Source organism: Haliotis cracherodii, unplaced genomic scaffold (assembly GCF_022045235.1).
Source record: "Haliotis cracherodii isolate W230 unplaced genomic scaffold, xgHalCrac1.p SCAF_24, whole genome shotgun sequence".
Taxonomy (NCBI): Eukaryota; Metazoa; Mollusca; class Gastropoda; order Lepetellida; family Haliotidae; genus Haliotis; species Haliotis cracherodii.
In genome coordinates, this window is record NW_027266280.1 from 7,378,405 (window position 1) to 7,405,405 (window position 27,001).

Here is a 27,001-nt window from a genome sequence, read left to right on the forward strand (position 1 = left end):
TCAGTCAAAATGTCGGCAGGCGTGTTGGGCGTGTTTGCAGTAACGATCCTGTGTGTCACAGGCGTTGTGGGGGTAGGGATGCTCTACCCCCGGGACTCGGAGAGTCGGGAGGTGAAGAACCTGGATGGAATGTGGAACTTCCGTGCCGATATGTCTCCCACCAGGGACGCTGGGCTGAAGGGGGGCTGGTTCTCTCAGCCTCTAGCGAAAGTGAGTTTCTTCTTGTTTGTAAACTTTGGTATTTTTTTACGACATTAGGTTTATTTTCGGTTTCAATTATCTGTCTTCAAAATGCCAAAAAATGTTTCCTTTGAGTGTTGTAAATGAATTTTTTTGATGCTGTAGTTACGTTTAACATTTTGGAAGTTTGTTTGTTGTTTAGCATGATAAATACACTGAAACAAGTCCTTCCCATATACTTTCGGAAGTGACAAATCACATTTCAATAATATGGTACGGATGAACGAAATCAGTTAGTAACTCACCCATCAATATTCCGGTAATGTGACGGGGCTATGTAATGATCGAGTGTGGACCAGACAATCCAGTGATTGCAATTTGGATACGATGTCATGACGATGCGAGTCTGACCACCCGATCCCGTTAGTCGCCTCTTACGACAAGCATAGCCGCCTTTTACGGCAAGTATGGGTTGCTGAAGACCAATTCTACCCCGGATTTTCACGAGTCTTTTGGAAGTTTTAGAACTGTGCAAACTCAAGCAAATGATGGAGGTGTATGACTGCATTTGATTAGATTACCTCGTGGTGTTTGACAAATCAGTTCAGGAGAGCGAGGGTGAATAAACTAAATGGATATTGCAACAGTACATTTGATAAGTTTTCTTACTCATAGATATATGTGACACACAGTTTCATTTAGTTCCGTAATGTACCTTTCAGAAACGACCATTTGATTTCCAAGGGGGGTGGGAGGGGCGCAGGTTGTTTTATTTGTTAAAAAATACTCAAACCCATATTTTACTAAAATGAATTACATCAAATTATAAGAACAAAACATAATGTGCCCTTTTCTTGTCAAGTGTCTAAAGAATACTGTTTGTTATTTTTATTTATTTAAAAAAATAATTGAGCACCTGTTTTTGTTCAAGCCCTGAAAATATGAATACATGACACTTTTTTGAAAAATATGAATACAGGACATTTTTTATGGATAGCAACTTCTTTTATTCTTTGTCAGTTTCAGAGCTTTTTCTTGCTCCTTCATCAGGTGAATGATTCATCTTATGAAGGAGCAAGAAGTAGCTCGGAAACATGACAAAGAATAAGAGAAGTTGCTGTCCATGAACAGTGTCATTTTATTCATGTTCTTCCAACTTCTAAATCCCTATCAAAGACTTCTATAAAATATGCTATCTCAAACCACCAAAAATACACACCACTCCCCACCCCACCCCCCACCCCACCCCCATGAAGTGAAACACTGACCCCTTTGTGGTACAGTAGTGTGATATGTTGAAATCCAATAACCACACTGACTTTAATATGTGTAACAGAGTATTATAATTATGATGGAATATCCTTGTTAAACATGCAGCAAGTACTGACTTTCAACACAGTGTAACACCTTGGCATATGGCATGACTAACTGTTGTCATATATTGTAATACATCACCATGTTATACCAGTGTTTATCACACTCACTCTTGACATGATAGTATGGTACAATATTGCAGTGATATATATTATTTAATCGTGTGTAATACCCACTCGTGTTTTATGCATCCTTAACTATGGGCCATTTAATTCTGGAAACATATCTGTCGTATAAACATTTCAGGCTGTCAGCATAAACTATGAAATTTACAATCTTTCAACTCTGCTTTTTTTCACCAAAATAATATTCTAATAAGAGCCCCCTATTTCTAATTTTGAGAGCGCCCTGGGCACTTATTACGTTGTATACGGTATATCCTTAATCAGTCTGTATAACAACTAACCTTTACTATTCATGGGTAGATGAAGGCGTTAGAAGAAGGGGGTTAAATCTGAAATTCTGACTTCAAACGAGGTTTGTAAGTAGGGCTGGGACGTGTAATTCGGGTACTTGGGTCGGGTGGGTCCTGAGTAGGACCCGGGTACCCACAGGACTACCCGGACCCGTGGTTAGTCACGTGATATATTGTTTAATGACAAAAACTCACTGTAGCTCAGTGGTTACACTACAAGTCGCTAATGTTCGTATTTCTTTCTGACGATGCACACATTCCTTTTGACTTGTATATGTTTGTGTAAAGATAAAGCTTCAGTCAACTACAGTGTATGCTTGATCTGATCTTTTGATTTATGTATCTAAATAATTTTGACCAGGGCTTCGGTAAAATTATTCCCAATCAGATATTTTGTTCCCAACTCTTGAGACCTGCAGTGGGGACCCGGGTAGGGTCGGGTAATAGGGGGTCGGGTACCTGGGTAGTAAATTTGGACTCATCCCAGCCCTAGTTGGTTGGTTTGTTGTTTAACACCACACTCAGCAATATTCCAGCTATATGACGGCTGTCTGTAAATAATCGAGTCTGGACCAGACAATCCAGTGATTAATATCATGAGCATCGATCCACATAATTGGGATCGATGACATGCATCAACCAAGTCAGCGAGCCTGACCTCCCGATCCCGGTAGTCGCCTTGTACGACAAGCATAGTCATCTTTTACGGCAAGCATGGGTTGCTGAAGATCTATTCTACCCCGGAATCTTCACGGGTCCCCAGCCCTAGTTGTAAGTGTACAGACATAGATACTTTTCAATAATGCAACAGTATTATATTGAAGTCTTTGAATGACATTTAATGGTATTATTTTTGTTCATGTCATCATGGTCGTTGAGCCCTACCCACCAGTTATAAAAAATAACTCGATTTTTTCAAGCCAGTGTGTTTTGGTTGATATTTTAAAAGATGGTATAAACTAGTTTAAACAGAAAGAGAAGTGAAAGAATTAATTGAGTATGTATTCTCTGTATAGATAACTTAGATTGTGTGATTATCATATGAATTATGAAAGATAATTATTGTTAATATTCTACTAGCAAACTAATGTAGGTACAATAGGCCATGCATTTAGATTACATGGCCTGTATATGACAAATAATTAAATAAGTATGTATACCACACTTATTTATCACAAATATTGAATAGTAAATGTATGAATTATGGATTAGAAATATTGATCTTGCTACAACTACAACTTGTACTAGACTGAGAAGGCTACTCTGCAAAATTGACAAGAAGCTTTCATGATCTGTCAACACAGTACTAGTGATTGTGGGCTCCACCAAAGCGAACATGAACGATATGATACGAAAATGGCAAAGTGTTGATAAATACTCATTCACTCAATCCTAAGCTTAAGTTCCATGACCGAAGCCTTCTTCTCGAATTACACCATAGCTTTTATTCTTTTCTCCGTATCGTTAGTATTTTATGCCACAAGAGTAAATTTATTGTGCTGGACTATAGATAGATCAGTCATTTTCTTCAATTGAAAGTTGGCCTTTAGTGACATACTTCAACTTACTGTTTCTCAATGATGAAGACCTGTGAAGATCTGGGGTAGAATAGGTCTTCATCAACCCATGCTTGCCATAAAAGGTGACTATGCTTTTGTCGTAAAAGGCGGCTAACGTGATGGGGTGGTCAGACTCGCTGACTTGGTTGAGGCATGTCATTGTATCCCAATTGGGTAGATCGATGCTCATGATGTGAAGCACTGGATTGTCTGGTCCAGACTCGATTATTTACAGACCGCTGTCATATAGCTAGAGCTAGAATATTGCTGAGTGCGGCGTTAAACAACAAACCAACCAACAAAGCAATGAAGAAAATATTAATAAATGGACAAAAATGACTTACTTTTTGATGGACTGAAGTCTTAAGTCCCTGAGATAGGAGACAAAACAGTAGAATTAAGGTTTTAATAACATGTGTTTATTATTGGGATACTGGTATCATGGTGGAGTCATAATGTATGCCCGTTCTAATCAATGTACCTTCAGTTTCACAGCTGCTACTTACTGTGACAGAGCTAGGACTTGTCCGAGGTAGCAAACCTTGACATCATTGTTTTATCAACCATGTGATGGCAACATCTGATTACACCATGGGTCACTGTGATATAACTGTAATATTGCTGACTACAGGCCCCTGTGGTATAACTGTAATATTGCTGACTACAGGCCCCTGTGGTATAACTGTAATATTGCTGACTACAGGCTCCTGTGGTATAACTGTAATATTGCTGACTACAGGTCCCTGTGATATAACTTTAATATTGCTGACTACAGGCCCCTGTGGTATAACTGTAATATTGCTGACTACAGGCCCCTGTGGTATAACTGTAATATTGCTGACTACAGGCCCCTGTGGTATGACTGTAATATTGCTGACTATAGTTTGCAATGATAAAGGTGTAATATTGCTGACTACAGGTTGTAGTGATATAACTATAATATTGCTTCAACATGAGAATATGTTTTTCTGGTTTGTCTGGTCCAAAAGCAATTGTTTTAAAGTGCAGGGACAGAGGTATCATATTGTTGACATGGATATAAAGAAATTTCTTTTATTCATTCAGTATATAGATAGTATGAAGCTAAGCCATCCAGTGGCAGTGACACATGGTCTCAATGGTTTCTAGGGCTGAATCATAACATGACTATGTATACACGACACAGGGTTCCAGATGATATTTGAGTGAGTGAATGAGTTGTGTTGTGTTTAACGCCGCTTTTAACAGTATTCCAGTTATATCGCGGCATGTCAGCCTAATGTGCGAGGAAAGCCCGAAGTGATGCAGTTCTCAGACGTTTACCACTTCGGTGAAACCCACGAGCACGTGTATGGTGCTGACAAACCTAGAAACATAATCAGGGCGAACCAGGATTCGAACCCACAATCACAGATTTCTGGCGTGTCCACGGGACGCAACTCTGCACAGCGAATCGCGGTGCCTTAGACGACTGGGCCACCAGTGCCCCCAGATGATATTTGAGCTGTTGTGTAATTACGCAAATGTTATAATACACGTTGGATAAACAATAGCTTACCTGTGACTGTTCTTTACTCCCTTTGGTCTTTTGTCTGTCTTTAAACCAAGTTCCAGATATCTCATGTACATGGTTCAGTTACTTCAAACTTGCATCGGTTCATGTGCTACCCATAAGCAGAGCTACAGATATGCTGCGTATTTGCGTAAAATACACCCCAAAACTATTCAAAAACCAATAACTTTCAATTAACTTAAAAAACCCTCAAATGTATGAAACAACATACGTAAATACCCAACATGACCCAATGAAGCTTTTTCCGCATGCGTACAACAGCTAATATCTGAAACACAATTATGAGCTGATTTACTTTCCGAGTCAAGCCTTAGAACCCTCATATACATCTAAAACATTATTATATTTCTTTTGAAATCTCAAAATGTTAGCTCATTTGGGGAAAAACCCAAGAGAGTGATGAATAGATGAGTGAAAAAATATTGCTTACCCAATGACAAATGTAATAGCAAAACTAAAATAGAAACCTCCGAGTAAAAACTCAATTACTCTAAAAGTTATCTGGAGCTCTGCCTAAGTGTGTGACGGGTCGCATGAGCTAACAACAGTGATGTAGCTGTCAATGTTACAGTAGGTGGGATGTAGCACCCTTCTGCATTATTCACTGCACTAAAGTTCATGTATTCATGACGGCTGCATTTAATGAAGATGTACCAAACAAAAAATGTTTTTGGAAATCAATTGCAGCTTATTAATTATTAATTTTGCTATTCTCATAATAACTAATAACTAATTTTATGGCTTTCTACAAACAACCTGTCTGATAACAGTACCAACAAACAGGAAGAAGTTTTTATGCTTAGTTTTATATTATTACGGTATCTCAAAATAAGATGATACCATACTTCAGAATTTAAGAAAATCAGAACTTTTAACAATTCCAGTTTTGAAAAAAAATATGATAGTTTTTTCCCAAACTGCTTACAAGATTAAAATCCGAGACGATGCCTTGAAGTTTTTTTTATCAGCCATAAAATTAGTTATAGATATAGTAACATGAATTGGCAAACTTTTAATTCTATTTTGGTAATTTTTACTGACATTTGCTGCAGACTTGGGGCTAAATATCAGCCTCTGAGCAGGTCTAGATAAATCGCTGCCACAGGGTAAATCCTTGACAATATCTCTTTCGTGTGTCCAGACAGGTCCCGTGATTCCGATGCCTGTACCCTCTAGCTACAATGATGTCGGCCAGGATAAGGCTCTTCGAGACTTTGTCGGCTGGGCATGGTATGACCGCACATTCTTCGTACCTCAGGACTGGCAAAACCGTCGAGTGGTTCTTCGCTTTGGCAGTGCCCATTACTACGCCATGGTGGTAAGTAGTTTTCCGCCAACTAGTATGTATTGTAGCATTCCAGCAGAGATACATCCATGAACTGGCATCAATGTATGGACTGTATTGAATACAGTGGAACTCTGTTAACACAGATGGCTTCCGTTGTCTAGTGGTAGAGCGTCTGCCCAAAGAGGGGATCTCTGGCTGCAATGTACCAAAAGACGTTAAAAGATGGTACTTGTTGTTACCCTGCCTGGCGCTCGGCATTAACGGGATGAAACAAGGACTGGTTGGCTCGGTGTCTGTATACTGTGTCTGAGTGGGGTATTAATGTTAAACTGCGGCATGGCATCTCAGTGGGCTAGCAATACAGAAGAAGTATACATGCTTGAACGCGACGTTAAACCCCATTTCACCTCACCACCTGACCTGATTATCCATATGATAGAGTTCCCTCTGGCATCATACAGAATAACTGATGTATGGATAAATGAATCATGAGTACAGAGTGATAAGAGAATATGAACTACAAGGAATTATGGATTATCTTTCATGTGTTGGATTTCATACAGAGTTACAACAGGTGAAGCCAATTCTTGAGTTGAAATTGCTGGAATATTGCTTAAAGCGGCATAAAAAGCTCGCACCCTCCTCTCCCTCTGTCACTCACTTTTTTGCATGTTTTTTTTCCTGTATGGGTTGAAATCCCATTTCACCCTAATTATGTGTTGGATAGTCAGCACCCATCTTCCCAGACAAGAGAGTTAACTCACAATAAAAGTCCAGTTTCCGACCTTGCCGAACTAGGCTGGTATTATGGAGTTACGTTTTGGCTGGACTAACCAGTCTATGCATTGTCCAATCAAAACTGCACACCGAAATCGAAATCCGGTTCGCAAACTGTCGTGCAGATTTCGATCGACTGCAGTATTTGCCAAGCATGTGCACCGCCAACTCGTTGTCAACAGATTTTATTCCAAATCTTTTCATGTTTTTAATCAAGGTGCTCATGTGAGTTGATGCATTTCGCGATGTTAGACCCGTTTTATCACAAAATAGATCTTGAATATCGATCAGATCGTCCTGACTGGGCGCCACCATTTTGTGTGAAGCAAAGGCAGGTGATACGAGAGTTGGAATCTGATTGGTCCATAGGAGACGCTTAGAAGGGACATTACTGGTAATAGCCACTGGTGGCGCTCCAATCGAGCCCATTAATTCCAGCCTAGTTCTGCAAGGGTGGAAACTGGACCTTTAAAGTTAGTTAACTCTCTTGCCTCGGGAAGATGGTCAGCACCATATTCGACAAAGTGTTAAACATCTAAGACTTTTGGGTTTGGTATTTGTTTCACATCACTCTGTGATGTCACTAAACTACTACTGAAGGCAGTGGAGCCAGCTTACCCACACTATTCCACTACTGTGGGGATTACGGGTTCGAATTGGTCCCCAGCAACGTACGCTGGTCGTGAGGGGGAGTTGGTCAGATTCTGTGAGTAGGTGGATTGTGTTATTATCCCCCAACCACATTATTCATTGTTCACAATATGAATCACTTGATTGTCAGGGTTCCGTTGTAAAAGCGATCTTAGTCCTAAGGTGATCGTAACTCCCATACCTTAACATAGACTTACGACAGTTGTGGCTCTAAGGTTGTTATGTACAACGGTACCTGGGTCCGGCTGATTATTTACAGCCGTGTTAGTGAGTGAGTTTGGTTTAACGCCACGTTTAACAGTATTCCAGTCATATCGCGGCGTGTCAGCTTAATGTGGGAGGAAAGCCCGAAGTGATGCCGGTGTCAGGCGTTTACCGCTTCGGTAAAACCCACGAGCACGGGTATGGTGCTGACAAACCTAGAAACATAATCGGGGCAAATCGGGATTCGAACCCACAATCATAGGTTTCAAATAGGTTGGCAAAGGGACACAACTGCACAGCGAATCGCGACGACTGGGCCACCCGTGCCCCCTCCAGCCGTGTGACATAGCTGGAATATTGTTCAATGTTAACCAACAAACACTCTTTTCCAGTGGGTCAACTCGCAGAAGGTTGTGGAGCACAATGGAGGCCATCTTCCGTTTGAGGCAGAAATCAACAAATACCTCAACTTTGCTGGCAGCAACCTGCTGACCGTTGCCGTGAACAACACTCTGACCCCCCACACACTTCCCCCAGGTACCATCACATACGAGACAGACACTACGAAGTGAGTATACGGTGAACTGCTTTATTTCTGCGCCGTTAAAATATTGCAAATACCACACCAAAGACAATACTGCGACGAGATATTTTTGCGAGTTGCCGTGTTGAGATGACCCCTCGATTACCAAACAATAGACAGCTTCTCTCCGAAGCTAGTTAATCTGAGTTGGCCGGAAAGTTGACCGGAAGGGATTGCAAGGGGTAACAGAAACACTAATTGGTCTGTTTACACTGGCATTTGTGATGTATTGTGTGACCATTCTGCATTCATTTGTGTTTTTAACTTATTGAGTAACTTGTGGTTTTGGTTGATGATTTCAACATTTGATGACGTGTTGCAATGAATAAAGTATGTATGTATTATTTATACTTATTTTTGCGTTTTTAATTTTTGCGATTGAGTCTCGTTCGCAAAACTCGCAATAATAAAACGGTCACAAAAAATTCCCTGTTTACAGTAGTCGCATCCACTGTTTTACCTATGGAATGGCTTGTTGTTGATTGCCAGTCCATCTGTCATTCTTCTACAAACTGGCTGAAGGAATAAGCCTGAAAATTAAATTTTTGTTCTTTCCATTAAATATTTTTGTTGTTCTATTTTACTAAAAAATTTAAAAAATTAATCAAACCGGGAAAACTCTTTTTAATTATTCTTCGGAGAAACCACAGGTCTAGGAATCTGATATTCTAAAATGAATTGTAGCAATGGGATTGAGAGTTGATCACACCAGAAATTTTGAAATAGGGTAAAAAGTCACATTTTGAATTATTTTAGAATCATCTTGTCAGAAAGCACAAAGTCCTGGGAACAGAGCTTAATGAACATGAAGATTTGTCATATCGTAATTTGATACAGGATTTGTATGTGGTATAGAACTGAAAGAATTACCGTATTCGACGTAATAAGAGCCCACGGCAATATTTACTAATATATTGGCTAGTGAACAATCCCAATCAGCCCCACTTCTGATTGATCAATGTACACAAGACTTATTTATTCGTGTATAATACGCACTTGTGTGTTATATGCACCCTCAATAATGGGCAATTAAATTCTGGAAAAATATATGTCGTATGTCAACATTTCAGGCTGTCAGCATATACCACGAAATTTACAATCTTTCAGCTCTGTTTTTTTCACCAAAATAATATTCTAATAAGAGCCCCCTATTTCTAATTTTGAGGGAGCCCTGGGCGAATATGGGAGTCATTGTGATTGTAAGTTCCTTTTAGGTCCCTCTGTGCACGGCATCCAGAGGAAGAAAAATATATCTTATGAAATCATTTTTTGGTAGTATGTTCTTCCCAGCTGCCAACGAAGAATTTTCACAAAAATTATAAACCAAGAAACAAAAAAGTTTCAACCAAGAGATATACATTGGGGTGTAAAAAATTCACTGATATTTTGATGCATCATAATTCTATACCTGACTATACGATATATAATATGGTTACTGAAACAGCTTTGGATTTGGTCTTATAGTATTTATAAATTTAGCATTATGTTTCCTGATCAGTGGTAAGGTAATGCTATCAGTATGCATATCATTTTGTTGTTGTAAAATTTTGTAAACATTATTTTTTTGAAAATCGATTCAGAAATAGAACATAATCAGGTATAGAATTTTTGTGTAAGCCCATTCTGGTGTACCCTGCAAACATACTCACTCACTCACTCACTCACTCACTCACTCGATAACTCACTCGATAACTCACTCGAAACTCACTCACTCGATAACTCACTCACTCACTCGATAACTCACTCACTCACTCACTCACTCACTCACTCCTGTATTGCAGATATCCAGCTGGGTACTTTGTTCAGAACCTTCAGATGGACTTCTTCAACTATGCTGGTATTCATCGCCACGTCCGCCTGTACACGACCCCGACCGCGTACATAGATGATGTGACAGTCACCACAGACATCAATAATGGAAAAGGTATGGCACTGTTTAGAGAAAAAATGTCTTTTATTCAATCTTTAAATAGTTTTGCTGAAATAACTATTCTCGAATGTTAGGAAAAAATCATGTGTCTTGTTGCAAAAAAAAAGTAAATAGTTATTCGTAAATGTTGGATCTCAGAAAATATTGTGTTGTTGGTCACAAAAATATTGTTTGGTTCTTTCTTCCTGAGAAAAAAATATTTGTCTTGAAGCACTGACCGAAATATCACTGGACACTCTTGCCCCACCACCACCCAACCCCCCCCCCCCCCCCCCCCTTTGGGGTGGCTCGTTAACTCTTGTACTCCCCACTGGTGAAACGTCTCACAAATTTTAGCATTACAAGGTCACAGGTACAGAGATCCATTTTTCGGTGAAATACGTCTTTAGAGACAATATCAGATCTGTCTAAGACTGCCAGTGGGTTTGGTGCGGTAACTCCAAAATGTCATTGTGGCCTGAGAAACAGATGACTTTGTGTGGAACAATATGTATTATTAACAGCTGACCAACTTGTATTGGTTTTTACAAGACGACATCTTGATGGTGAAATAGTTGGATTTTTCTACAAGTCTTTTTAATATTCCATACATGACTGATATTTAATTACAGGTATTGTCAACTACCAGATCGTGGCAGGTGGATCAACGCAGGGCAACACTATCAAGGTGGAAGTGGAGGACAGGGATGGGAACGTCGTGGGAACCTCGGCCAGCTTTGCCGGCAGTGTGTCTGTGGCTAATGCCAACCTCTGGTACCCCTACACCATGATGCCGGACTCTCCAGCCTATCTCTACACACTGAAGGTAGGGTACTGTAGTGAATGCCTTTCTCTACACACTGAAGGTAGGGTACTGCAGTGAATGCCTATCTCTACACACTGAAGGTAGGTTACTGTAGTGAATGCCTATCTCTACACACTGAAGGTAGGGTACTGTAGTGCATGCCTATCTCTACACGCTGAAGGTAGGGTACTGTAGTGAATGCCTTTCTCTACACACTGAAGGTAGGGTACTGCAGTGAATGCCTATCTCTACACACTGAAGGTAGGTAACTGTAGTGAATACCTATCTCTACACACTGAAGGTAGAGTACTGCAGTGAATGCCTATCTCTACACACTGAAGGTAGAGTACTGCAGTGAATGCCTATCTCTACACACTGAAGGTAGGTAACTGTAGTGAATACCTATCTCTACACACTGAAGGTAGAGTACTGCAGTGAATGCCTATCTCTACACACTGAAGGTAGGGTACTGTAGTGAATGCCTATCTCTACACACTGAAGGTAGGTTACTGTAGTGAATGCCTATCTCTACACACTGAAGGTAGGTTACTGTAGTGAATGCCTATCTCTACACACTGAAGGTAGAGTACTGCAGTGAATGCCTATCTCTACACACTGAAGGTAGGTAACTGTAGTGAATACCTATCTCTACACACTGAAGGTAGAGTACTGCAGTGAATGCCTATCTCTACACACTGAAGGTAGAGTACTGCAGTGAATGCCTATCTCTACACACTGAAGGTAGGTAACTGTAGTGAATACCTATCTCTACACACTGAAGGTAGAGTACTGCAGTGAATGCCTATCTCTACACACTGAAGGTAGGGTACTGTAGTGAATGCCTATCTCTACACACTGAAGGTAGGGTACTGTAGTGAATGCCTATCTCTACACACTGAAGGTAGGTTACTGTAGTGAATGCCTATCTCTACACACTGAAGGTAGAGTACTGCAGTGAATGCCTATCTCTACACACTGAAGGTAGGTAACTGTAGTGAATACCTATCTCTACACACTGAAGGTAGAGTACTGCAGTGAATGCCTATCTCTACACACTGAAGGTAGAGTACTGCAGTGAATGCCTATCTCTACACACTGAAGGTAGGTAACTGTAGTGAATGCCTATCTCTACACACTGAAGGTAGGGTACTGTAGTGAATGCCTATCTCTACACACTGAAGGTAGGTAACTGTAGTGAATGCCTATCTCTACACACTGAAGGTAGAGTACTGCAGTGAATGCCTATCTCTACACACTGAAGGTAGAGTACTGCAGTGAATGCCTATCTCTACACACTGAAGGTAGGTAACTGTAGTGAATACCTATCTCTACACACTGAAGGTAGAGTACTGCAGTGAATGCCTATCTCTACACACTGAAGGTAGGTAACTGTAGTGAATGCCTATCTCTACACACTGAAGGTAGGTAACTGTAGTGAATGCCTATCTCTACACACTGAAGGTAGGGTACTGTAGTGAATGCCTATCTCTGCTCACTGAAGGTAGGGTACTGTAGTGAATGCCTATCTCTACACACTGAAGGTAGGTAACTGTAGTGAATGCCTATCTCTACTCACTGAAGGTAGGTAACTGTAGTGAATGCCTATCTCTACACACTGAAGGTAGGTTACTGTAGTGAATGCCTATCTCTACACACTGAAGGTAGGGTACTGTAGTGAATGCCTATCTCTGCTCACTGAAGGTAGGGTACTGTAGTGAATGCCTATCTCTACACACTGCACTGAAGGTAGGTTACTGTAGTGAATGCCTATCTCTACACACTGAAGGTAGGGTACTGTAGTGAATGCCCAATTATTACTGTATCGTGTGCCTCTATATTTCTCTGTTATTGAATATGTTAACTTATATCACTGCAACCTTGGATGTCTAATACCAGCGTTGAGCTTCAGATATTCACAACGACTTCCCCTTTCTTCAGATGACCTTGACCTCTTCAGCTGGAATGGACGTGTACAGGCTGCCAGTTGGTATCCGCACCGTACAAGTGACCGACACTCAGCTCCTGATCAACAACAAGCCCTTCTACTGCCACGGAGCTGCCAAACATGAAGACTCGGATGTAAGGAAGCCAGTTCCTTTAGCCTGTCAGCTCTTAAGGAAGAGAATGATGTGGCAGGGGTGGTCAGGTTATCAAATCATAAAAGGTCATGCTCACAGAATTACAGTGCGTGACCCCTTTGTTTGGGTGGTGACCATGGTGATCCTGGGATGTGTTCGGGAGAAATGTTTTCAGAATCTTGAAACTTTGTTCAAGCACGTTTCCACATAAGGATCTAAAGAAGAAGATAGAAATGCAAAATATGAGATAGGATAAATATATAAATATTCAATTTTATTTAAAATTTACAATTCCCTTTGCAGATTCGAGGGAAAGGCCTGGACTATGCCCTCATAGCGAAAGACTTCAACATGATCAAGTGGCTTGGAGTCAACTGTTTCCGGACCTCCCACTACCCGTACGCCGAGGAGATCATGGACCAGGCTGACCAGCAGGGCATCATGGTCATTGATGAGAGCCCGGGGGTCGGCATTTCCTCGTAGGTGGTAGCAACAAGAAACATCACTTGCATACAAATGTACAAAATTTTACGAAATATTTGTTAATTTATTATTGGACCGGTAAATCAGTAAATCCTAAATAAGCTCACAGGGAATGGAGAGTGTGCAAAGCTCTTTTGAAAGCATTCAAGGCATTATTCAGGGATGACTGGTGTGTTATTCAGGGATGACTGGTGTGTTATTCAGGGACGACTGGTGTGTTATTCAGGGATGACTGTGTGTTATTCAGGGATGACTGTGTGTTATTCAGGGATTACTGGTGTGTTATACAGGGATGACTGTGTGTTATACAGGGATCACTGGTGTGTTATTCAGGGATGACTGTGTGTTATTCAGGGATGACTGGTGTGTTATTCAGGGATGACTGTGTGTTATTCAGGGATGACTGGTGTGTTATTCAGGGATGACTGTGTGTTATTCAGAGATGACTGGTGTGTTATTCAGGGATGAGTGGTGTGTTATTCAGGGATGACTGTGTGTTATTCAGGGATGACTGGTGTGTTATTCAGGGATGACTGGTGTGTTATTCAGGGATGACTGTGTGTTATTCAGGGATGACTGGTGTGTTATTCAGGGATGACTGTGTGTTATTCAGAGATGACTGGTGTGTTATTCAGGGATGAGTGGTGTGTTATTCAGGGATGACTGTGTGTTATTCAGGGATGACTGTGTGTTATACAGGGATGACTGGTGTGTTATTCAGGGATGACTGTGTGTTATTCAGGGATGACTGGTGTGTTATTCAGGGATGACTGGTGTGTTATTCAGGGATGACTGGTGTGTTATTCAGGGATAACTGGTGTGTTATTCAGGGATGACTGGTGTGTTATTCAGGGATGACTGGTGTGTTATTCAGGGATGACTGGTGTGTTATTCAGGGATGACTGGTGTGTTATTCAGGGATAACTGGTGTGTTATTCAGGGATGACTGTTTGTTATTCAGGGATGACTGGTGTGTTATTCAGGGATAACTGGTGTGTTATTCAGGGATAACTGGTGTGTTATTCAGGGATGACTGTGTGTTATTCAGAGATGACTGGTGTGTTATTCAGGGATGACTGTTTGTTATACAGGGATGACTGGTGTGTTATTCAGGGATGACTGTGTGTTATTCAGAGATAACTGGTGTGTTATTCAGGGATGACTGGTGTGTTATACAGGGATGACTGGTGTGTTATTCAGGGATGACTGTGTGTTATTCAGGGATGACTGTGTGTTATTCAGGGATGACTGTGTGTTATACAGGGATGACTGGTGTGTTATACAGGGATGACTGGTGTGTTATTCAGGGATGACTGTGTGTTATACAGGGATGACTGGTGTGTTATTCAGGAATGACTGTGTGTTATTCAGAGATGACTGGTGTGTTATTCAGGAATGACTGTGTGTTATTCAGGGATGACTGGTGTGTTATTCAGGGATGACTGTGTGTTATTCAGGGATGACTGGTGTGTTATTCAGGGATGACTGTGTGTTATTCAGGGATGACTGTGTGTTATACAGGGATGACTGGTGTGTTATACAGGGATGACTGGTGTGTTATTCAGGGATGACTGTGTGTTATACAGGGATGACTGGTGTGTTATTCAGGAATGACTGTGTGTTATTCAGAGATGACTGGTGTGTTATTCAGGAATGACTGTGTGTTATTCAGGGATGACTGGTGTGTTATTCAGGGATGACTGTGTGTTATTCAGGGATGACTGGTGTGTTATTCAGGGATGACTGTGTGTTATTCAGGGATGACTGTGTGTTATTCAGGGATGACTGTGTGTTATTCAGGAATGACTGGTGTGTTATTCAGGGATGACTGTGTGTTATTCAGGGATGACTGGTGTGTTATTCAGAGATGACTGGTGTGTTATTCAGGGATGACTGTGTGTTATTCAGGGATGACTGTTTGTTATTCAGGGATCACTGGTGTGTTATACAGGGATGACTGGTGTGTTATACAGGGATGACTGGTGTGTTATTCAGGGATGACTGTGTGTTATTCAGAGATGACTGGTGTGTTATTCAGGGATGACTGTGTGTTATTCAGGGATGACTGTTTGTTATTCAGGGATCACTGGTGTGTTATACAGGGATGACTGGTGTGTTATTCAGGGATGACTGTGTGTTATTCAGAGATGACTGGTGTGTTATACAGGGATGACTGGTGTGTTATTCAGGGATGACTGTGTGTTATTCAGGGATGACTGTGTGTTATTCAGAGATGACTGGTGTGTTATTCAGAGATGACTGGTGTGTTATTCAGGGATGAGTGGTGTGTTATTCAGGGATGACTGGTGTGTTATTCAGGGATGACTGGTGTGTTTTTCAGGGATGACTGTGTGTTATTCAGGGATGACTGTGTGTTATTCAGGGATGACTGTGTGTTATTCAGGGATGACTGTGTGTTATACAGGGATGACTGGTGTGTTATACAGGGATGACTGGTGTGTTATTCAGGGATGACTGTGTGTTATTCAGGGATGACTGGTGTGTTATTCAGGAATGACTGTGTGTTATACAGGGATGACTGGTGTGTTATTCAGGGATGACTGTGTGTTATTCAGGGATGACTGTGTGTTATTCAGGGATGACTGGTGTGTTATTCAGGGATGACTGATGTGTTATACAGGGATGACTGTGTGTTATACAGGGATCACTGGTGTGTTATTCAGGGATGACTGGTGTGTTATTCAGGGATGACTGGTGTGTTATTCAGGAATGACTGTGTGTTATACAGGGATGACTGGTGTGTTATTCAGGGATGACTGTGTGTTATTCAGGGATGACTGTGTGTTATTCAGGGATGACTGGTGTGTTATTCAGGGATGACTGATGTGTTATTCAGGGATGACTGTGTGTTATTCAGGGATGACTGGTGTGTTATTCAGGGATGAGAACTTCAGCAATGAGTCTCTGTCTCACCACCTGGAGGTGATGGGCGAGCTGGTGAGGAGGGACAAGAACCGACCATCTGTCATGATCTGGTCTGTGGCCAACGAACCAGCAACTAGCAAGGACATTGCTGCACCCTACTTCAAGTAAGAGACTTATTTTACGCCAGGGCACTGTCGTGTTTAGGTTTTCTACATCCATTTAAGAATTAACTTTCATTTATTGTGAGTACATTGGAGTATGAACCTTCATAGATTGAGGGCCAAACTGTATAAATGTCTGAGTTTGCGACGATGTTCGTACAGTTTTGCCTTCACTCAATGAAGTTCCCACCCCAATGAACTCACACAAAGTGAAAGTCAATTCTAAATTTTTTTGTATCACTATTTCTCACCTGGAATGACATAGGACTCACATCTATTCACAATTATTTTGTATTACGTGTCGCTTTGTTTACACTGACAGCCATACAACAACCATCTGTACTGCGGAATAAAATAGTTCCTCAAAAGGAGAGGCGACTTGAGCGTATGTATGCTCAACTTGCTCTACAGGAACATCTCTTGTAGTCTGTTCACAACAAATGTAGTCAAATAATATCATCATTTGATGAGAAAGGTCTGTTAAGAAGGTTCTCAGTAAGTCAGTCAGAATGACAGCGCATCATAATTCATTTACATCAAATACAAGATGTCAAAATAGCCTAGATGATTAACGTGACTGGAGAGATTTCTGAAGTTGTTAATGAACCTGTGGCGGTTACCTGTGTTTGTCTTCATTGATGAATTGGCCAGTCATTGAAAGATGGTTTTAAAGATGCGTCAGATTGATACTAAGTTAAATTCATAGATTGCTGTAGACTGTCACTGTCATTCTAGACATGGATCAAGTCGATACTACGATAGTTTGGATATCCATTTCGTCGTTTTGTTCACTAGGATGGGTTGTAGCAAGGATATTCATAAACGATCATGCAGTCAAACTCACTGATGTTTCTCAATGTATACTAAAAGCTGAGTTCAAAATTAAAGGGTCTAAATGATCAGAAAAATGCTTCTCTATGTATTCATGCAAGGGAATTCCCAGGAGTTCCCCAAGGAATGTGCAAGTAGATCGTCAGTGTTTACATCATTTCAAGAATACCGTCTAGTGCAAAACGTATGAACGTCAAATAGTGTCTAACGTATACTTATGAACGTCAATTTCGCGGTTGTGTGACGGACCTCTTGCCAAAAGGAAAAGCTGTATATTGTGTAATTACACATTACAATATTATTATCTGTACAAGACGCGAGACTGGACAAAAAACAAGACAAGGACATCAATGGGAGGAACAGAGACGCAAAACGACGTGCTTCCAGGTGGACACTTAATTAACTGAGAACAAGATACAATACATGTAACAAAACTTCTGGTTGACGAAACTATACACCTAACAACTTATACTAGCATAACACAAACTTCTGCTGAACAAGGGCCCTGTTCTACAAAGTGATCTTAGTGCTATGACCACCGCACCCATTTACTTTGACATACACTTTCGATGGTCATAGCTCTAAAGTCACTCTGTGGAATGGGCCCTTACCAATTTATACTTTCTGATGTCCCTAAATTTTGTAAAACTGGAAAAAATTGTCAAAACATATTAGTTATTGAAAATATATTTTTTAGCTCACCTGACTGAACGTCATATTGCATATGTTATTTTTGTCTATTATTTAGACCTCTTGCATGCATCATTATAAAGTTGATATGCAATAAATATGTGGTATATTAAAAAATAGGATAGGTATTTTGATCTTTTTATCAAGCTACAAGCTTTGACCTTCACCTTTTACATGTTCACTGTTCATGACATTTATGTCCAACAAAATCTCCTTCTTCAGATCTGTGATTGGACATACAAAGAACCTTGACCCTACTCGACCTGTGACCTTTGTGTGTAACCATCACTATAATGATGATAAGGCTGTAAGTCAAACATTTGCTTATTCCTTGTTTCCAGGTCTGTGATTGGTCATACTAAAGTCCTTGACCCAACCCGACCTGTGACCTTTGTGTGTAGCCAGGACTATAATAGTGATAAGGCTGTAAGTTCAATATTTATTGATTATTTGTTTCCAGGTCAGTGATTGGTCACACTAAAGTCCTTGACCCAACTCGACCTGTGACTTTTGTTAGTGATCATGATTTCAACAATGATCTTGCTGTGAGTAGATGTCACAATCCCATTGAGATGAAATCTTTTACTCTGAAATAATACCTCTCTGTGTGACAAGCCAGCAATAGAAGGTTGTATCAGGGGCCCGATTCACAAAGAGATTGTAGCGCTAAGACAGACGTCAGTCTATGTTAAAGTATAGGAGTTACGGTAGTCGTAGCACTACAATCGCTTTTAAAACAGCCCCAGGTGATCATTCTAACCAGCCACTAAGTGTTCAGGCATCTAAATTCTTGGTATGAGTGAAGAAAGGATATCTGCTTTCTGTATCTTGTAAACACATTTTAACTGACAGTTACAAATGTAAACAAAAAAGGCCATGCTATTTTGTTGTTGTGGTTAATTTAATCACCCTTTCATTTCTGAGTGCCATGACATTGCACCTAAAAGAGAATACCATCCAAAGGAATATATGTGTACTCTGTGGGTTTCTTTTGTTAAAATCAAAATTTTCAAATCAAGGTTGTAAAAAAATGGACAGTTTCAGAAAGCTCACATCTCATTGGCTCAGAATCCATGAATCCTAAGTTTAGATTGGGCAATCAAAGATCGCTCAGGGTTTAGGATTATCAGATTATCATGCAGAGAGGTACCGTATGGGAGTAACAGATCTAACTTTAATGTGATTGCCCCCCCCCCTTTCCCCACTTTAACCGCAGGGGGTGGAGTATCTTTGTGGTTTAAGCATTCACTCACCACACAGAAGACCCAGGTTTGTTTCCCCACATGAATACAATGTGTGAAACCCATTTCTGGTGTCCCCTACTGTGATATTGCTGGAATATTGCTAAAAGCAGGGTAAACCCCAACTCACTCACTCACTCACTCACTCACTCACTCACTCACTCACTCACTTTATCCCCATGTCCATGTCCAACCCCTTGTTACACTATTGTATCATGAGTTATCACACAGCTAAACTGTTGTATCAAGAGTTATCACACAGCTAAACTGTTGTATCAAGAGTTATCACACAGCTAATATATAATTGGAATACTGTTAAATGTGGAGTTAAACCCAACTCACTCACTCACTAACACAGTTAAACTGTTGTATCTTGAGTTATCACACACTTGAACTGTTGTATCTTGAGTTATCACACACTTGAACTGTTGTATCTTGAGTTATCACACACTTGAACGTTGTATCATGAGTTATCTTACAGTTAAACTGTTGTATCATGAGTTATCACACAGTTAAATTGTTGTATCATGAGTTATCACACAGCTAAACTGTTGTATCAAGAGTTATCACACAGTTAAACACACAGTCCATATAATTGGAATACTGTTAAATGTGGAGTTAAACCCAACTCACTCACTCACACAGTTAAACTGTTGTATCTTGAGTTATCACACACTTGAACTGTTGTATCATGAGTTATCACACAGCTGAACTGTTGTATCATGAGTTATCACACAGCTGAACTGTTGTATCATGAGTTATCACACAGCTAAACTGTTGTATCATGAGTTATCACACAGCTAAACTGTTGTATCATGAGTTATCACACAGTTAAACTGTTGTATCATGAGTTATCACACAGTTAAACTGTTGTATCATGAGTTATCACACAGTTAAATTGTTGTATCATGAGTTATCACACAGATAAACTGTTGTATCACAAGTTGATCACACAGCTAAACTCTTGTATGCACATAGACAAACTGTGAAGCACTGCATACTATATTTTTCCTTATGATATAGTTTAAAGTCACAGGGCAATAGTATGAATTATACTATTTACATTTTGTTGACTAAAACATTAAAAATTGGTTGAGTTGCATTTTCTAAATTGCATATTTTCTCGATAATGACTCGCAATTCTAGAAGATATTGTGTATTAATTAAGAAGAGTATTTGTTCTTCAAAAAAGACCTTGACTAACTGTTAATATCAATGTCGGTTGTTTATGAGATGCCATTGGTATCGTTTGACACAAAGGCATGTCAATGGGGCATTGTTGTCATGGTTGCAGTACGTCATCAAACGGTGGCTGTACTGTTGCAGATGGTGCAACACATGTACACAGTGTACCACACAATGTCAGATCTAGTCCAGGGGTTATTGTTCTGAGTGCTTTTTATTCCCTGATATCATCTGTATTCCCAGATTCCCAATGTAGATATCTATGATCTTCCCAATGTGGATATCTTCTATTTTCCCAGATTCCCAATGTAGATATCTATGATTTTCCCAATGTGGATATCTTCTATATTCCCAGATTCCCAATGTAGATATCTATGATCTTCCCAATGTGGATATCTTCTATATTCCCAGATTCCCAATGTAGATGTCCATGATCTTCCCAATTTGGATATCTTCTATATTCCCAGATTCCCAATGTAGATATCTATGATCTTCCCAATTTGGATATCTTCTATATTCACAGAATACCTATGTAGATATCATTTAAAAAGTAGACACAATTTATGGATAACAACTTCTTTAATAACTATGAAGACGACATTTCGGTATAGATCATCATACCGTTGATAATCATATGTGGATATCATCTATATTCCCAGATGCCCTATGTGGACATATCTATATTCCCAGATTTCCAATGTGGATATCATCTATATTCCTAGATTCCCAATGTTGATATCATCTATATTCCGAGATTCCCTATGTGGATATCATCTATATTCCCTGATTCCCTATGTGGATATCATCTATATTCCCAGATTCCATATGTGGATATCATCTATATTCTCTGATTCCAAATGTGGATATCATCTATATTCCTAGATTCCCTATGTGGATATCATCTATATTCCCAGATGCCCAATGTGGATATCATCTATATTCCCAGATTCCCTATGTGGATATCATCTATATTCCGAGATTCCCTATGTGGATATCATCTATATTCCCAGATTCCCTATGTGGATATCATCTATATTCCTAGATTCCCTAAATGGACATCATCTATATTCCTAGATTCCCTATGTGGATATCATCTATATTCCCAGATTCTCAATGTGGATATCATCTATATTCCCAGATTCCCTATGTGGATATCATCTATATTCCCAGATTCCCTATGTGGATATCATCTATATTCCTAGATTCTCAATGTGGATATCATCTATATTCCCAGATTCCCTATGTGGATATCATCTATATTCCCAGATTCCCTATGTGGATATCATCTATATTCCTAGATTCCCTATGTGGACATCATCTATATTCCCAGATTCCCTATGTGGATATCATCTATATTCCCATATTCTCAATGTGGATATCATCTATATTCCCAGATTCCCTATGTGGACATCATCTATATTCCCATATTCTCAATGTGGATATCATCTATATTCCTAGATTCCCTATGTGGATATCATCTGCTTCAACCGCTACTATGGCTGGTACAGTGACACAGGGCACACAGAGGTCATACAGCTCCAACTGGGAAGCGATATGGACGGCTGGCGCAGCAAGTACAACAAGCCACTCATCATCACTGAATATGGAGCTGACACAGTTGCTGGACTACACAGGGTAAGTGCAAGCAACTCACCATTACACAGGATAAGTACAAGCAACTCACCATCACACAGGGTAAGTACAAGAGACTCACCATTACACAGGGTAAGTACAACACCGATGCTCATGAACGCATCACATGTGACATCATAGATCCATGACACCATTTTTCTTGTGCAGGATTAGCGTGTAAAGTTTGGAAATCACATGCAGCATATCGTGATACGAATAAGGACACTCTGTGTTAACACATGACTGATTGTTAGTTTTGTCTATAAGTGGTACACATTGGACACATCTCTTCTTAATATCTCTTCTCTTCTCTTCTCTATATGTTTCTATGTTTCGGGACCACCTCCCCTGTCTAGTGGTAGAGCGTCCACCCGGAGGGCAGCAGATGCGGGTTCGATCCCCTACCACGTCATACCAAAAGACGTTAAAAGATGGTACTGGTTGTCAAATCAGCATCAGTCCTGACTAGTACGCAGACGCACACGCACACGCACACGCACATATATAAGTGCAATAACCTTGGATGCGACGCAACGTTAAACCCAATCACACCTCTATGTTTCATGTTTCTTTTGGCAGTGTGTATACATGTCCAGCCTCCAGAAATACTATAAATGTTTTTTTACAGAAGTCACTTGCATAGTCACATTTTCATGCTTGGAACCTGTGGGACTGGCAAAGATTCAACTTCATCAATATATTTTTTCAGGACCCCTCATCTGTATTTACAGAAGAATACCAAGTGGATTTTATGAGTGAATATCACAAACTGTTCGACTCGAGAATTGGAAAATATTTAGTTGGTGAAATGGTGTGGAATTTTGCCGACTTTATGACAAAGCAGGGTAAGTTTCTAATGTTGCTTTTGTAACCATGGTAACAGGCAAACGTGGTAGTGGCACTCTCACATACTGAAGAGACTGACGAAAAGTTGATGTTTTGGGGATGTTGTGTCATATATTTTTACCTATCGTTATACACTGTTTTGATGCAATTTTGATTTAGATAAATTTTATCAAAGATTTGGTTTGGATTGAAAACAGAGTTGACCTATGGATTTTAACTTCTTATATTCTTTCAATGCAACATTTGGTTATTTGTTTGTTTGTCTGCTATTTAACACTGCATTCAGCAATATTCCAGCTATGACAGCGGTCTGTAAATTATCTAGTTTGGACCAGACAATCCAGTGATTGACATCATGCCTATCGATCCACACAATTGGGATACAATGACATGCATCAACCAAGTCAGCGAGTCTGATCATCCGATTCCGTTAGTCGCTTCTTTTGACAAGCATGGTCGCCTCTTCCGGTAAGCATGGGTTGCTGAAGACCTAGTCTAACCTGGATCTTAACAGGTCTGAACTCCAAAAGGCAGCTCTGTCATCATTGTCCCTACAGCTACTAAAATACCACTTAAAGGCCTGTAGTGTTAGTGTTTTTCAGCTTGCGTCAAACCTTCATTTGTTTATGTTCATGTATTTTGACAACTATAATAAGCAATGTCTAAAAATGGATACAAGTGGGATACAAGTGGCCCAGTTGTTAAGAAGCCATGTAGAGTTTTGTCCCTTGGCTGCACCAAGATGTGCTGATAGTGGTATAAAAACCAAGATTTGTACTCATCACTATGCTTGGATTGAAGAACCAAACACAAGCTCATGAATTTCACCACAGCGGTAAATGTCTACGACCTCATCTCAAACTGAGTTTTTTAACTTAAATAATGTTCAAAGCAGCATGAAGCAAAATCACTTCAAATGTCAGCAGTCAGGATGTTCATGTTTAGTGTCCACGATGTTTATCGGCGTTCATGTTTACCGGTAATTACCAGTTGTTTACCAGTAAAAGTAGGCTTGGACCGGTAATTCATGTGACCAGCAAATAAAGTACCTTATAAATCTTTGTTGTTGAACAAAACATCGGTGATATTCATATAAGTACATTTTTCGAACAAAGTCAGCTTGTCTGTTACCGCCATTTGTAGGGACTTTGTCTCGGATTATTAAAAAAAAGAGAAAAAACTGTGACTGAAGTTTGTGTGAATGACGTATAGATCTAACTAAGTTACTTCAGAGATGACATCTTTGCACTGAACATGATGTTGAAAGAATTAAAACCAAATAATTTTCATACATTTTTTTATTTGTTGAAAGTTGGGACTGGCAAAATTTAGGGGGGACTGGCCAAAATTAGGGGGGACTGGTATTTTTTAGTGTTGCCAGTTTCAAAAACCAATGGGAACACTGTTTGTTATAATATCCAAAACAGACATCCACAAGAGATACTGCTTGGTGAGATGAAGCAATATCTTCCAGGAGATGTCGCTGGAATGAAATTGCATCACAATGCTTGGACCATTGTGATGTCATCGGTTACCATGATGTCACATTCAAATGACATCACTAATCTTTTTGCCACTTAAGTTGGTTAACTACACATTTTTAACTCAAGACACTGGTTATTACTGTTTGCAAACTGAAAAAGTTGAAAGAATGATTTGGGATAATAATTAGAATCTCCACCTAAAGTAATTTCATAGGAAATATATCAACACTCATCGTTGAAAGTTTTAGACTTCTCAGCAAGCCTCACAAGTTTAAGCTTTTACTGACTTATGTTGATATATTTCATATCAAAAGATGACATATTTGATATCTAAAGATGATATATTTGATATCTAAAGATGATATATTTCATATCAAAAGATGATATATTTCATATCAAGAGATGATATATTTCATATCAAAAGATGATATATTTTGTCAAAAGATGATGTATTTCCAATCAAAAGATATTTTTGATATCAAAAGATGATATATTTCATATCAAAAGATGATATATTTCATATCAAAAGATGATATATTTCATATCAAAAGATGATATATTTCATATAAAAAATTATATATTTTGTCAAAAGATGATATATTTCAAATCAAAAGATGATATATGTCAAATCAAAAGATGATATATTTCATATCAAAAGATGATATATGTCATATCAAAAGACATTTGAGTGAGATTCTCTATTTATTAGTTGCCCGTGGAAAGATCACCCGTTTAATAAACATACAGCTGTATTACACATTGTGTAATACCAAAACGCGTGCTTGTGTACTCTCGGAACACGTTTCACGAACAAATATTGAAAGCTCTCAAAATTCCTTGGCTTATTCAACGACATTGCGTGTGGAGATAATAGATCACTGAGAGGAGCTTATGCACACTCGATGACCCCAGCAAAAGTGTTGCTAGGCTGACGTCACATGGCATTGTTTCGCCGAAGGATCTTGCAACAAATTTCCTCAAATTACGTCATCGGGTATTGTGACGTGATTGTAAACTTTGAGGTGCAAGGCTCCGTTCCACAAGCAATCGTACTGTAGCGCAACGACAGTCGTTGGTCTAAGTTAAAGTATGTGAGTTGCGATAACCTTAACGGTACGATAATTTTGTGGAACTGACACCTGAATTCTAAAGGTGGGCCGTTGTATGGTATTAAATTCATACGTTTCAACTTTTGACGTGTTTGAAGTTTTATTGTGTTAAACTTAATTGGATTATGGCGTGGATCGTGTAGGTGTCAGCCTATTCACACTCAACAGTATAATTCTAAAAACGTTATAAAGGGCAAGTATACCACAACTATTCACTCGTTTCATAAAATTGGTATTACACGGGAGCTCGTTTAGTATTCTCTATGTTTCCCTACAACTCCTTCACTGACTGCAGGTGTCACCCGAGTCGTGGGCAACAAGAAAGGTGTGCTCACCCGCCAACGCCAGCCGAAAGCTGCCGCATTCCTGCTGAGAAACCGATACCACAAGCTGATGAATTCCACACGTCACCATTAAATGACCTTGCCTGCTCCACGGTGCTATCAGATGTTCCATATCTGACAGAGATAACTGTCAGAGAGCAACACAAGGGATGTGGCAGTAAGCAGCATTCAGGATGAAGACACCTGGGGGATTTTACCCAGTGGGAATATTTACAATTGCTTTCATCACAGATTCGGTGAATTAATGTATTTGTTTGGGTATATTTATTGTAGCCTATGTTAATAAAAAATTAATAAAAAAATATTCAGCAGCAAGGTTTGCATGATGTTAATTTATAAAAAATATGAAGGACAAGAAATCAACATCAAATGTCATTACAACATAACCAATCAATAACACAATTTTTTAATTAGTTCAAATTTATCTCAGAATTTTCCTATTTCTTTCTTTCGAATTACATTGAATTTTTGGCCAAAGTATTTGTACAAAATTAATAAAACGTAATAGGCCTTAGCATGAGATCTTGCACGTCCAGAATGAATGCTTTGTTCTTATCAACACTTTTGACATATCACCGTGCTGAGTGTGTTATCGGTTGAGTCGCAGGGCAAGTGCTCCCATTGGCCTGCGTTTTTAGAGGATTTAATTACGGTAAGTAATCGGTTGGTTGATCACTCACTAATTACCCGTCTCCCCCAGAGTGATGAAAATGAACCAGTCCAACAACAGAGAA

The 27,001-nt window shown here is 39.6% G+C and overlaps 1 protein-coding gene across 1 annotated transcript; it reads left to right on the forward strand.

Annotated features, from left to right (window-relative positions):
- Positions 1-26,538, forward strand: LOC139472255 (beta-glucuronidase-like). Its single transcript, XM_071254649.1, has 12 exons — positions 1-210; positions 6,222-6,398; positions 8,393-8,568; positions 10,365-10,507; positions 11,125-11,318; positions 13,236-13,376; positions 13,679-13,854; positions 16,759-16,908; positions 18,768-18,852; positions 22,311-22,487; positions 23,194-23,329; positions 26,219-26,538. The coding sequence occupies exons 1-12, from the start codon at positions 10-12 to the stop codon at positions 26,338-26,340; spliced, it is 1,878 nt and encodes a 625-aa protein (XP_071110750.1). The 5' UTR covers positions 1-9; the 3' UTR covers positions 26,341-26,538.
- Positions 26,539-27,001: the final 463 nt, after the last annotated feature.

Excerpts from the sequence above, each read along its gene's own strand:
- LOC139472255 (XM_071254649.1), top strand. The coding sequence starts at position 10 with ATGTCGGCAGGCGTGTTGGGCGTGTTTGCAGTAACGATCCTGTGTGTC. Across the intron at positions 11,319-13,235 it reads CCTATCTCTACACACTGAAG|ATGACCTTGACCTCTTCAGC; the intron begins GTAGGGTACTGT and ends CCCTTTCTTCAG. Across the intron at positions 13,855-16,758 it reads CCGGGGGTCGGCATTTCCTC|GGATGAGAACTTCAGCAATG; the intron begins GTAGGTGGTAGC and ends TGTGTTATTCAG.